We start from the raw sequence: 12,628 nt of genomic DNA, 5'->3' as shown, positions 1-12,628 counted from the left end.
TGCCAGCTCAACAGATCATAGAACCACAGTTCAGATGCTCAGACAATGCTAAATATTTTACAGTATTCAGGGAATAAAAATAAAACATGTACTCTGTTAATAATCATACAGGATTTTCATAAATCTTCCATTTGTAAAAAAAAAAAAAAAAACAAGTGACAAAACTCTTTACTTCCAGCTGGAAGCAAATGGTTCTTCATTGGAAAATAATTCTGTAAATGGTCACAGGTATGTTTAGCCTGGAGAAATATTACTTAGCATTTGATTGTTGTTAAACCATCCCACTAACCAGTTAATTGTTGTGGCCTACCTACTGATGCCCAGCATTCAAGTCTAAGCCAAATGTAAATTGAGCTCAGAATATGCTACAAGCTGACCTGAACTAACAATTTCAGACAGCATATAAACCATAATTCTAGCCCTGCAGGCCTTTCTCATTTGAGTGAACTTTGTTCAGTAGTTCTATTAAATCTATGTGGAGTGGTTAGTGCTCCATCTATAGCTGATCCAAACATTATTAATAAAAAAATATTTGGAATAAAAATTGATTTTAAACTAAATTAGACTATTCTCAAAATATTTCTTTTTTGAAGGGGAAAAAATACTGAGGGGAAAAAAACAGACAACTGAAAATTGGGAAGAAAATTTGATTTTGACCAAAAACATATGAAAATTTGTTAACAAAACTTCCTTGTTTCTTGTTTGTGCTTCTGACTTTAAAAATGCTGGTTTTACTGAAAGTATCAATGGAAAAGGAACTCATTTTCCAGCTTCTGTTACCCATAAATATCTGATGCTCTGATCTGGACAGAAGGAGAGGACAGCGATGACCATTAAGTCTCACAGTACCTTTTTTTTTTTCAGATTCTGACGGACCCCTAGTGCAATTTAGAACAAGTTTAGAAGCTGTGTTGTAGCTCAGATTTTTCCTTCTAGTTTTCCATAAGTTTGGGAACTACAGAGCTGTGCCATTTGAAATTAATGTCTTTTTGCTCTGTCTCTGAGCCTGATAAACATCTCCTAGGGTGAGGTCTAGAATTGGGCTCATTTTACTAGTGCTCCAAAACAGATGCTTCCCAGCATTTTATAGATAGAATTTTTCTTCAAACTGCAATCTGGCTATGTAAGGGCAAGTTACATAAAGGGAAAACTGGATGCGAGAAAGATATTCTGCTTTCCAGGCTTCAGTGAAAACTGATCAGTATGAGATGAAGACAGGAAAAAGAACCAGCCAAACTATTGCAGCTACAGTGCTTGCAGCCCCGATGAGAGATGGTCATGAAGTGTGCAGGTTTAGCTGCACACAAGTTATAGAAAACCTTGCTCGTGTGCTGCAAATAATGTTTGTAAAATCCTTATCAGCTGGTGTGTATGATGCAAAGCATTGTATAGGCATTTTGTACTTCAGATATCTTGGTAATAGCTACTTGCAACATTTCTCTTTTGTTTATACAGGACACAACTGGGAGCTGATACTACACTGCTCAGTGATACAGTATACTGCTGAAGCCATCATCAAAATTTCAGCCTAAAATTTTGTGATAAAAGGATAAGTGCAAACAGAACTATCCTACAAGCCTTAAAGGTAAGACTATAGGCTCCCTCCCTCCAGTATATAAATATGTCTGTGTGCACATACACATACTTCAGCTATCAGCTTGCGACATTTAACTATCGTGGTGTCCACTGTAATATAAGTATGTTTAGCTAGGTATTACTTACATATGGCCAGGTTTTCATAAGGGCTCAAATACTGTTTCATTACTTAATGAAATTGATAGGATTTAACTAGCAACTGTGGTGACACTTTGAACTGACCTGTTCTGAAAATTTATCCCCACTTGGGAATGCTTTGACATGGATTAAAATAGAACAGTTATTTGTACTTGATCTCACCATATCCCAGTGGGTCAGTGGAACAGTTACCCCCTCAATATGTAGCAAGTCCTAGTTTTCTTTAAAAAAAAAGAGGGTTTTTTATCAAGATAAGAGTAATTACATTCCTCCAGTTCTGGTATGACAAGAATTTGAGGTAGAATGGTTTGTAGTCCAGAGTCCTTATGGCATTGTAACAAATACAGGTTCTGTCTGAGTCTATCCAGAGTAATACGCTTTTATGTTGAGAATGAACTGGCCAAACCAGGCCTTCTTAGGTCCACTGTAGTTTAATAAAACCAAACTCCAGCTTTAGCAGTATTTTTGTATGCAGCATATACGTCAAAGCACAAATGTGCTGAGCACCTGCAACCTACTCCCAGTTCCCATTAAAATCAACAGATCAAATCTTTGAGGTCTCATTCAGCCCTTGCCCAGGCAAAACCCTCAAACACTGAGTCATGACCCAACTTCATAGGCATCGCATTAATCAGAACCTGTCTGGATTTGGCTAGTGTCAGTTGCTTCCCTTGTTTTAGGAGACAGTTCCTTAAACTTCTATACATCTGGGTAATGTTACTACACATCTTGGTAACTAACAAAAGTTGAGAATACTGTGTTTCACAGGAACCGCTCACCATTCAAAAAGATTCATGGTTTTACAGAATAGCATATATGACCTGTAAAGCTGCATGAGAGCCTTTAAAGACACTGCTTTACTAGCTGGTCTGGACCACAGACATTAAGGGAGTTCTGGTAAATGTCACTATTCCTGCTAAATCTTTGAACTGTTAATTGGACATTGTTAACAAGGATGCTGTATGCAGCATGCAATCAGTGAGGGCTGATAAACCTAATAATAAGATAGTGAACCTACCAGTTTAATTTTAATCACTGACATAGGCCATGGATCGTTTCTTCGGTCTCTAGTTGGTAGAATGACTGCAGTTTGCAAGAACCTTGCCTTCTGCTGCCTCTTGGACTTGCCCTTCAGTGTTGTGTACAACACTGCAGTGAGATTTTGAACCTGCAGAGGTCAAGTGTGTTAGGATTCCAGTAATGTTACATATATTCTGAATCAGTAAATTAAAAAGCATAGTAGTTTGTTGAGTCCTTTTAATACAGGATATTCTATTTGAAATCTGTCGGTTTTGATTATGTAACTTTAAGGGGAACAAATTATAAACCCTTGAAAATTACAAGTGCATTAATTTAAGTTCAGCGAGATTTTTTGCAGAACTAAGGGCTATTAGTTTTATTAAGGGTAATAAAGACCTATAGACCGCATTCTAGTCTGTTACTTAAGTCATTACAGAAATATCACAGTTTTTTGTGACACAGTACAAGGCTAGTTTGAAAAGTGCAGTGTGCAGTCTGGCTTAATTTTTGATAGATATTAATGCAAGGGTATGTAATTGTCATGCGAGTATTCTATGGGAAAAATGTGAACTCTTCATTCTGTTGGAGATTGAATTCTACTCGCATTCTATGGTCATTGTTTGCCCGGTATCAAAATAATTCACAATAAAAACTATGCATTTTGTCAGTGATTCTGAAATTATCCAGCACTTTGCTATCAATTTTAATTGATTTTAATTGATCAACTGATGAAAACAAAAGAAAATCTGGCCTAACCCAGATGGCTGAATGCATTTCTGAAAGCATTTTTACTTATCATTAGTTATGATATTTTGAGTAAATTTGACTGAAGTTATAAAGCAGTCACTTGTAAGAATTACTTCCTATCTCCATAAAGATATGGAAATATGTTATTCTATTTGCCACTTAATTGTGATTACAATTTTAATTAATTGTTCTTAGTATCAGCTATTCAGGAAGATTTCCAGCAACTAATAATTTCAAAGGTTAGCATTATTGATAATAGATTCAAAACCAGCCCATATATCTAGGTTCATCTCACAGGTGTCATAGCTAATCCCAGTTATTTCAACAAAGCTATACTTTTTGCTTCTGATTTGTTCTGTAAGATGTAAACTAACTCAAAATTTCCCTTCCATATGGTAAGTGGGTGTAGTAGAGCTGCATATTCTAGGAATCATCTTCATATGTGAAGGTATTTTGATGAGTCATCTTGATGTAAACTGCTTGAACTCTGCTTGGGAGTTCAGTGTCATTGCTGCTGAGTCATTCTGGCATTTGCACCTTATATGTTCCTTCTGGAATATAAAGGGCTGGGGAGCATGGATAAGTTCAATTGAGGTACTGGAGAAAAAGGCTGAGAAACTGTTAGGAATATCTGGGCTTTTAAAGAGAAATTATGAGTTGCACTTGGTTATTTCTGGAGCTAAATCCAAAAGCCTATTTAGGGAATATTTGGACAATATACAGTAAGGCTATAATTTGTTCAACACAAAGTGGAAATTCTGTCTGCTCATGCTACTCTTAAGACTTAAACACTCAAATTAAAGGCTTTCTCAAGGGAAAACATCTGAAGGAGGAGTCTTGTAGAAAGTCTTTGATATGTTTCAGATGGACTCCTTTGTTTTCTCTGCAAATGATACTTTCTAAGTAAAGAAAATGTATTTTCAGAGAGTCAGATTTAGGTTAATGTTCTGAAAGTCTAATTTTGCTCAAATAGCAAAAATGACAGCAGAATGCTACCAAGGTCCCTAGTAGCCGGGTTGGGTAAAGGGAGAAAAGGTAAGCAGAGTCTCATTATTCCACTAACATCATCTGGAATCGTACATGGAGTTGTACTTTTAAATAAACTGTTTCATATAAAAACTACTTAACTGCTTCCAAGTATGATAATTCTAGAATCATGGATTAGCAAAATCTGAATATTTAAGGAAATCACGTAGTAGAAGAAGAATTGTTCACTAGCAAGGCTCTTTACCTCCACGATTTTTGTATCTCTTGAAGAACTAATAAATTTGTGAAGAATAAATTCTCCTTAAAGAACTATGCTGAGTCTACCCTAACGTGTCGTGTTTATCCAAGAACCTACCAATTCTGTTCTTTACTATCATTTCTACCAACTTGCATAGGACAGACATCAGATTTACAGGTTCATCTTGGAGCTTTTTGGAAAGTTGGCCTCAAATTTGCCACCTTCCATTCCTTGAGAACAGATCCTATTGTAAATTACAGATTATATAACATGGTTAGTATATCCTTTAGGAGCACTCTTGTCACAAAATATTTTATGGATTTGTTCTAATACCTTTTGTACTGACATTCCACTTCACAACAGATCGTCCATTTAATTCCCTTTTTAATATAAGATACTTTATAAACTCCTTCGTGGTGATCAAAGTCATGAAGCGTTTGTTTAGCTTTCTACTACAGCCTTATTTTCTTCTGGTGCACACTGATCATTTGATGGCCTTACAGATTTTCCAGCAAGATTTCTTGCTTTCAATGTGTTTGAAAAAGGATTTAATTCATAGTGTTCCTGCCTTAGTAAAATGTTCCTCAGAACTAGTTTTGATTTGCCTTACTTCCTTTTTAAATCTTACCAGCCAACCTTGGGTTTTTTTCTCCATTTGGAAACAACTTTATTTTTTTTGGAGGATGTCTGTGTACATCTAATTCTCTACATTGGCCTGCCTTTAGACCTGAATACATTTTGGCCACTGTTGTGAACCACTGAGTGTTTGTTTCACAGTAGTATTTTGAACAAGGTCTTGCATACTGCTTGGTGTTAAGGAAGAAATTTTCTTCTTGTTTTCCCCAATGAGCTGATCCCAACAAGAAGTTATTACTCTAAAATGATATCCAAAATTTTGTGTCATCTTCAAAAGTAGCTGAGAGTAGTCAATAAATGAGAGTTCAAATTTTTTTTTCCTCAAATCCCTGTTTTAATGTGTTTGAAAGATATAAAGAACTTTGCACAATCTGCCAGCAACAGGGCTTGTGCTAAACATGTTACTCTTCCAGGTTTCACAGATGCATATGAGTAAATGAAGAGGTAATGCTTTTACAGATACTTATCTAATTTCTGTGGTTCTGTCCAAGTCGTTCACAGTCTCTGTGATAACACAAACATCATTCCTTTGGACTATGAGGATTTACAGTGGACATTTCCTACAAATCTGATTCACAGAAAATGAACATGACACTACCTTTTATACACATTGCCATCAACGATGAAAATAAACATTAAATAGGCAATGGATATATCAAATGGGAGTGATTTTTTTTTTAATTTTATACTGATATATCTCAGAATGGAGTAGATGTTTATATGATGAAGGTAAAAGATTAGAATTGGAGTTTTTGGTTCTACAGTTGTCTCCGTGACCTTGAATAAATCATACATCATTTCAGTGCCTTGCTTTTTTATTTGGAAACTGATAATTGCTCTTCTTTATATGGGAGAGGTTTTATGAAGTACTTTTATTAATTTGAGGCAAATAGATAATATGGTGATGTAGTGACGCTTGAGACATCAAGGGGGAGGATGTTTGTACTTTTGTATTAAGCAACCTTCATGGAGCAGCTGTTAATTCAGCAGGATATGCTGCTTCATAGCAATACAACTCCTACACAGCAATGGCAAATTCGTATACAGCTGACACCGCTGGATGATCCAGTACACCACAGGGCACTGCCTCAGGTGCCCTGACCCAAACTCGGGCCTCTCCCAGCAGCCCCATCACAGATGCACCTTTCCATTCCCACACTGTTTATCACTTTGTGTAGGATTTCTTCCATCAATTCCACGTCATCTTTAGCAATTAATCGCAGACTTCAGTCTCCTCAGATCTTTTCCTGTTATTCACTGCCTGATGAAGATTTAAACAGCCAACCTTACGACTCAGCTCATCTCAAGAAAACAGAGCAGGTTTCCTTCTCGGCTCCTTTCCCAGGGCAGGTGCGAGCCTGGCCGCATCCCACCCCTGCCAGCACTTCGTCCTTGTTTACATTCACCAATGAACATACAAATCACTTAAATACCATTAACCACTTGCAGCAAAGCACGTGAGACTTCTTAAACGTTTTCACAACCCCGGAAGACGTTGAAGTACCCAAGCTCACAGGGTTTTAGTCATAAAGGTATTATTTCATACAGCTTGAAGGCACTGCAGGGGAGCCGCCTGATGTCCTCGTACTTCTCCCCAGCCCAGCTCAGGGCTCCTTCGCAAAAAGCAGGAAGAGGATCACCGCGTTAAGAGCGACCGAGTGCCACAACCGAGCCGACGACGACCCTGCGGCGCTCCAGCATGTCCTGCGCCTCAGCTACCGCCAGGCCTTCGCGATGGCTCCGGAGCAGGAGGAAGGCCCGCCGTCCCCTCCAGCGGCGTAACGGCTTAGCCTACGACCCCCAGCTGATGGAAAAGGTTGAACCGCAGCGCGGCCGCCCACTCCCGCCACCCCGCCCGCCGGGGCTAGCTGCAGCCGGCGGAAGGGTTTTGGCGGGGGACGCGTGTGACGCCACTTCCGGCGTCCTCCCGCCGCTCGCGCCGCGTTTCGTCTCCCCATGGCCGCCGCTGTGGTGAGTTCCGCGGCCGGGCCGGGGCCGGGGGGAATCTGCGGGCCCGGGGCCGCCTGCGAGGGAACAGCGGCCCCGCCGAGAAGGGACGCGCGGGTTCTCCGCCCCGGCTGCTGCGTTTCGGGGGTCGGGTCTGAAACCCCGCGGGGGCGGCGGCGCTGGGTGCGCGGCTCCCGCCGGCGGATCCCTCGGCGGCTCCCGGGGCAGCGCGGCTTTCCGTCCCTCGGCGGCTTCCATCCACCCGGCCTTTCGCCTTCGCTTCCAGCCGCCGCAGCACCCTGGAACGGAGGGCTGAGGCCTGACAGTGGGATGTGTGATGGACCCTCCGTGTTTTGCAGAGGCCGTGTAGATTGGCTGACTTCTGGGAGTCGTCGCCAGAGTCTTCAGGGGTTTTGTTGGTTGGGTGGTTGGTTGTTTTTTTTTAAGTATGGCTTTCCTGTTAAATATGAGGAAGAAAGATTCTCGAGTGAGGGGGATAAGACATTGGAACGGGAGCCTGAAAAAACTGTGAAATCCTCATCCTCAGAGATATTCAAAACATGACAACAGATAGCACCTTGAGCACTCAGATCTAACTTTGAAGTTAGGTCAGGCTTTGAAGTTGATTCTTTTTTGAGCAGGGGTTTGGACCAGGTGACTTCCAAAAGTTTCTTCCAACTTAAATTGTTCTTAGAATTTAAAAATGTATTCTGGGCTATGCTTATAAAGAACTTGTCTGGAGTATCAAAACTAACAAAGCTTATTTTCCGTTTGACTTGTAATGCAGGTACTCTGACAGCTCATTCCATCTGGTGTTTCATGCTCTCCCTCACACTCGTTCTGTCTGGCAGCTAAATGGCAATGTGTTCAGCTGCTGGCTAGAAAGTGTGTGTGTGTGTGTGTGTGTGTGTGCAAGTGTGTGCTGACTGAGAGGTAGCAGCCATCTACCCCGAATAACGTGTAGGGCTGGGTTATAGTCACTGTTCCCTTAGTGGGGGGGTCTAATACTCTTTGTCTCCTGGTGCCAAAGAGTTTCTCTTGGCACTTGCTGGAATAGTGTCTTTAAGATTACTTTGTCATATCTGTTTGGAATTGGCCTGTGGGTTCAGAAATTGTTGGAGAAGATAGGAAGGTGAAGAGCAGGCTCTCATCCTTACGGAGGGAGATCAAAGGAATAGTCTGTAAAAACATGAGAGTATTTGGTTTTGTGGAATAAGCAGGGTTATTAAAGACTGCCAAGAAATATAAGTAAATTGTAGAATACTGATTGAGTTGCAAATACTAAGAATATAATGCTGAAATAGCGTGATGATAAATGATAATATTTTAAACAAAATGTCATAATGGAACCAAATGGAGTTTTATAGATGTATGGACAGGGAATTCAGAATCATGGCTTTCCAGGATGACACAGTTCAGGGTCTGTAAGAGATCAAGGGCCAAACAGCTAAACAAACTGAATAAATAACTGGATGAGATCACAGTGCAGTGATGTGACAACAAAGGCTGTTACCTTTGGGTGAATGAAAATAGTGAGATGTGAGGACAAGTGTTTGGTTTCTACCTGTGGATATAGCACTGGAGGGATTGATTCTGGAATGCATCCAGCATGTGTGCATGTTCTCCCTCTCATTTTTATGTCTATATATCCAATTATATATATTATCACATTTTATGTAGGTACATATAAAGTGTTTTTAAATGAGACTGTGGTGGCATTGTGATGGGATTCTTGCTAATTTTCAGAAATACAGTGAATAAACCTTGTTCCTTAACTTTTATTTCAGAACAGCCATCACAGCAACAAATATTTTCACTGAATACTTGCATATTCACACCACTTGCAGACAGCTGTAGTCCATTTTTTAATGTAAATATTTACAGTTTAAATACAATAAATATTGATATTCAAAATTAATCGTAAAACTGTTACCTAGCTAAAAGCTGGTACCTCCTGCAAGTAGAAAAGGAGTTTGGAATCAATTTCAACATTATTTGACATCCTCTTTCAGGGAGGTTTGAAAAAAACAACGAAAGTGACTTGCTGGAGAAATTGCTTAGATGACTAGGTTGCATAAAATTGCCTAACTGTAAGTAACTTGTTACGATTTCTTCTCTCCAGGATTTCAAAACCTATGTGGATCAAGCTTGTAGAGCTGCAGATGAATTTGTCAACATTTATTATGAGACAATGGATAAAAGAAGAAGGGTATGTAGATATTTTGACAACAGTTAGAACTAGCTTGTGCGTTTTTTGCTTGTTTTTCTAACCAGCATTACACGTGAAAGCACCTGAAGTTGGTTACCATGTATTGTTTTGGCCAGCTTGAGACCTCTGTCCCTCTTAGGCTGCCTTGTAGAGGATTTTATGTTACTGTGCAGCACTGTTGTAAAAGGGGCCTTTTTAGAAAGTGCCTTGGACTTCTTCGTGAAAGTAGTTAGGTTCATGTCCAGCTGTGTTTTACAGGTACAGGATTTGATCAGTAGGGGCAGATAAAACTTGCTTTGTCTCTGAGGTCAGGTTTTAGCTTACTTTTTTCTAAACTTCTTGTATTACCAGTTATCACTTCTGTTTCTGGGAGTCTTCAGGAGTGCCTGAGGATAAAGTGGAAACAGCTCTATCTGGCTCTGAAAGTCTTCATGGACCACACTGATGTTTGTACCAAAAGAGCTGTGGAGACTGTTCTTTGGAATTTTAAATGTATTATAATTTTAATTTAATAACTTTTAGATTATGTGAAAATATCAGCAGTTGCACGTTATTTCATAGTCACCTTGATTATAAGTAGAGTAGGCAGAGATGTATCAACAGCCTAAAGGAGAGTTAGGCAGTTACTCAACTGTTACATCTTACGAAACATTTGGGAAGTTCTGCTGCAGATGACTGTAGTTTTTAAGTTTCCACTGTTCCTGGTTTTGTTCATTTTTTCTTTTCCTACCTGAAATTACACTTTCCTGACATAATCTGTGTTGTGCACACTCCCTTACTCCCAAATAAATCAGTGACAAATTGTTCTGGAAAGGTAGCACTATCCTTTTAGCAACTAGTTCAGTTCTACCTCTAGCTTTGTTAAAGGAATCTCATCAGCATTTGAATTTGGAGGTGTGTGAGTCACTATGCAATTTATAAGGCAGAATATGTTTTAGTTAGTTTTAATTCTTGGTCAGGACCACTAATTGTTAAATGGACCTAATACTTCAGGAGGGCATTTTATCCATCAAAGCAAAAGAAGAAATCGGTAATACACAACATAAGGATTCAAAGAATATAATTTTGTATGTTGTCCATTGTATGTCTTTGCACATTTTCCTCAAATATGTATTTTCATAATCACTCAGGCCTTAACAAGACTTTATTTGGACAAAGCAACGTTAGTTTGGAATGGTAATGCAGTGTCTGGGCAAGAAGAACTGAATAAATTTTTTGAAATGTTGCCGTCTAGTGAATTCCAGGTTAATATGTTGGACTGCCAACCCGTTCACGGTAAGGCTGTATTACAATTTACTTATTTTTCATGCTTTTTAGAACTGTTGAAGGTGTACTGCAATTGTAATAGTGCTTAACGTTTTTTTGGAACAAATTTAGAGAAAATGCTGAGGGTTGGAATGTCAAGTTGTGCATAAAGTACAAATCATGAGATGCAGCAACTCCCCACTTTTTCTCATGTCTGGGAAAATATTTTGAAGACTATTTGTTAAGATCATATTCAGATGTGATGTATTTTCATGTATGGAAAGAGTCTGGCTTTTCAGATTATGTTGTCCTTGTCAATGTCTGAGTCAAGAGGCCTCTGCTGTAGCCTGTGATACTGACCTGCGCTATAATGAGGAACAACTCATTAACCCCTATGTACTTTGATTTCTTTACATCTAGAATAGATGTTAAGTTCTTTAGATTTCCGATTAACTGCTAAAGAAAGGCTTACATAATTGAGAGGTTAGTAAATTATTTCTAATGGATATTTTGGGAATATAAATAAGGAAAAAGCCTGTGGTCAAGCACACTTACTTTGCTGTGAAAAAGATACAGTCTCTAATAGCAAGGAAAAAAGTGTATGCAACTTGGTAAATATAAATAAATATATATATATATATATATATATATATATATATATATATATAGTAGAATCACAGAGTGGTTTGGGTTGGAAAAGACCTTAAAGATCATCCAGTCCCACACCCTGCCATGGGCAGGGCCCCCTTCCCCCAGCCCAGGGTGCTCCCAGCCCCGTCCAACCTGGCCTTGAACCCTTCCAGGGAGGGGGCAGCCACAGCTGCTCTGGGCACCCTGGGCCAGCGCCTCGCCACCCGCACAGGGAATAATTTCTTCCTTATATCTAATCTAAATGTGCCCTCTTTCAGTTTAAAACCGTTGCCACTTGTCCTATCCCTACACCCTCGATAGAGTCCCTCCCCAGCTTTCCTGTCCCCCCTTTAAGCCCTGGGAGGCCGCTCGAAGGTCTCCCTGGAGCCTTCTCTTCTCCAGGCTGAACCCCCCCAACTCTCTCAGCCTGGCCTCTTAAGGACACACATATACATATATATATATATATGTATATATATATATACACACAGACGTGTGTATGTATATATATATACACACACATATACATATATATATTTGTTTCAAATAATGAGAGCTTGTTCTAAGCAAAAACTTGGATGTTTGTTACAGTGCTTTAAAATAAGAAACATGAGAATAGAAAAGCCATTAAAAAACAGTGTTGGCGAGCGAATACACCATTGTCTGCATAGAAATGATGCAGCAAAACTGTACTTCTCATGAATGTGTAACCAGTTGTTGCCTATAACTGGTATGACCAGAATTCAATGAAACTTCTGTGTACGTTTCCTACTTCTTTACCTGTTAGTCTTTGAGTTCTTTTCTTTACACTGTTTCTCCTTATGAAGAGCAAGCTACTCAAGGCCAGACGACAGTCCTCGTGGTGACAAGTGGGACAGTAAAATTTGATGGCGACAAGCAGCGCTACTTCAATCAGAACTTCTTGCTGACAGCACAAGCCACACCTACCAACACAGTGTGGAAGATCGCCAGTGACTGTTTCCGCTTTCAGGACTGGGCCAGTTAGTGAGGATTGGCTACGGGAAGTGACCTCTCTCAGGTGATGTTGGCGTTAGCTGTATGGACAGCCGTTCTCCACGCGTGGGAAACGCTCGCTCTTCGCGCTGCATCTGTCGTTATGGAAGGTCTGCAGATGTTTCAGGGTTGATCCCAGTGATCATGGGTTTAACAGTAAACAGTCTTAAAATGTGAGAGGTTGCTCGTCTTAGTTGAACCTAATAAAATGCTAAAGGCAG

At 39.7% G+C, this 12,628-nt stretch overlaps 1 protein-coding gene across 3 annotated transcripts in view; it reads left to right on the top strand.

Annotated features, from left to right (window-relative positions):
• The window catches only part of NXT2 (nuclear transport factor 2 like export factor 2), a 67,186-nt gene extending 54,558 nt beyond the window's left edge, over positions 1-12,628 (top strand). Inside the window, exons 3-6 of one of the 3 annotated variants that reach the window (XM_032996047.2) lie at positions 1,456-1,585; positions 9,432-9,518; positions 10,649-10,793; positions 12,221-12,628. In XM_032996047.2, the coding sequence (XP_032851938.1) occupies positions 9,501-9,518; positions 10,649-10,793; positions 12,221-12,399 (342 nt within the window). In that variant the 5' untranslated portion in view covers positions 1,456-1,585; positions 9,432-9,500 and the 3' untranslated portion in view covers positions 12,400-12,628. Of the gene's footprint in view, positions 1-1,455; positions 1,586-5,748; positions 7,334-7,577; positions 7,964-9,431; positions 9,519-10,648; positions 10,794-12,220 lie in introns of those variants that run through there. The other 2 variants (XM_032996046.2, XM_032996048.2) reach the window with 2 other exon arrangements.

Source organism: Tyto alba, unplaced genomic scaffold (assembly GCF_018691265.1).
Source record: "Tyto alba isolate M040663 unplaced genomic scaffold, T.alba_DEE_v4.0 Super-Scaffold_5, whole genome shotgun sequence".
NCBI classification, from domain to species: Eukaryota; Metazoa; Chordata; class Aves; order Strigiformes; family Tytonidae; genus Tyto; species Tyto alba.
Note: the sequence above shows the minus strand (reverse complement) of the source record. Positions and strands in the feature narration are given on the sequence as shown.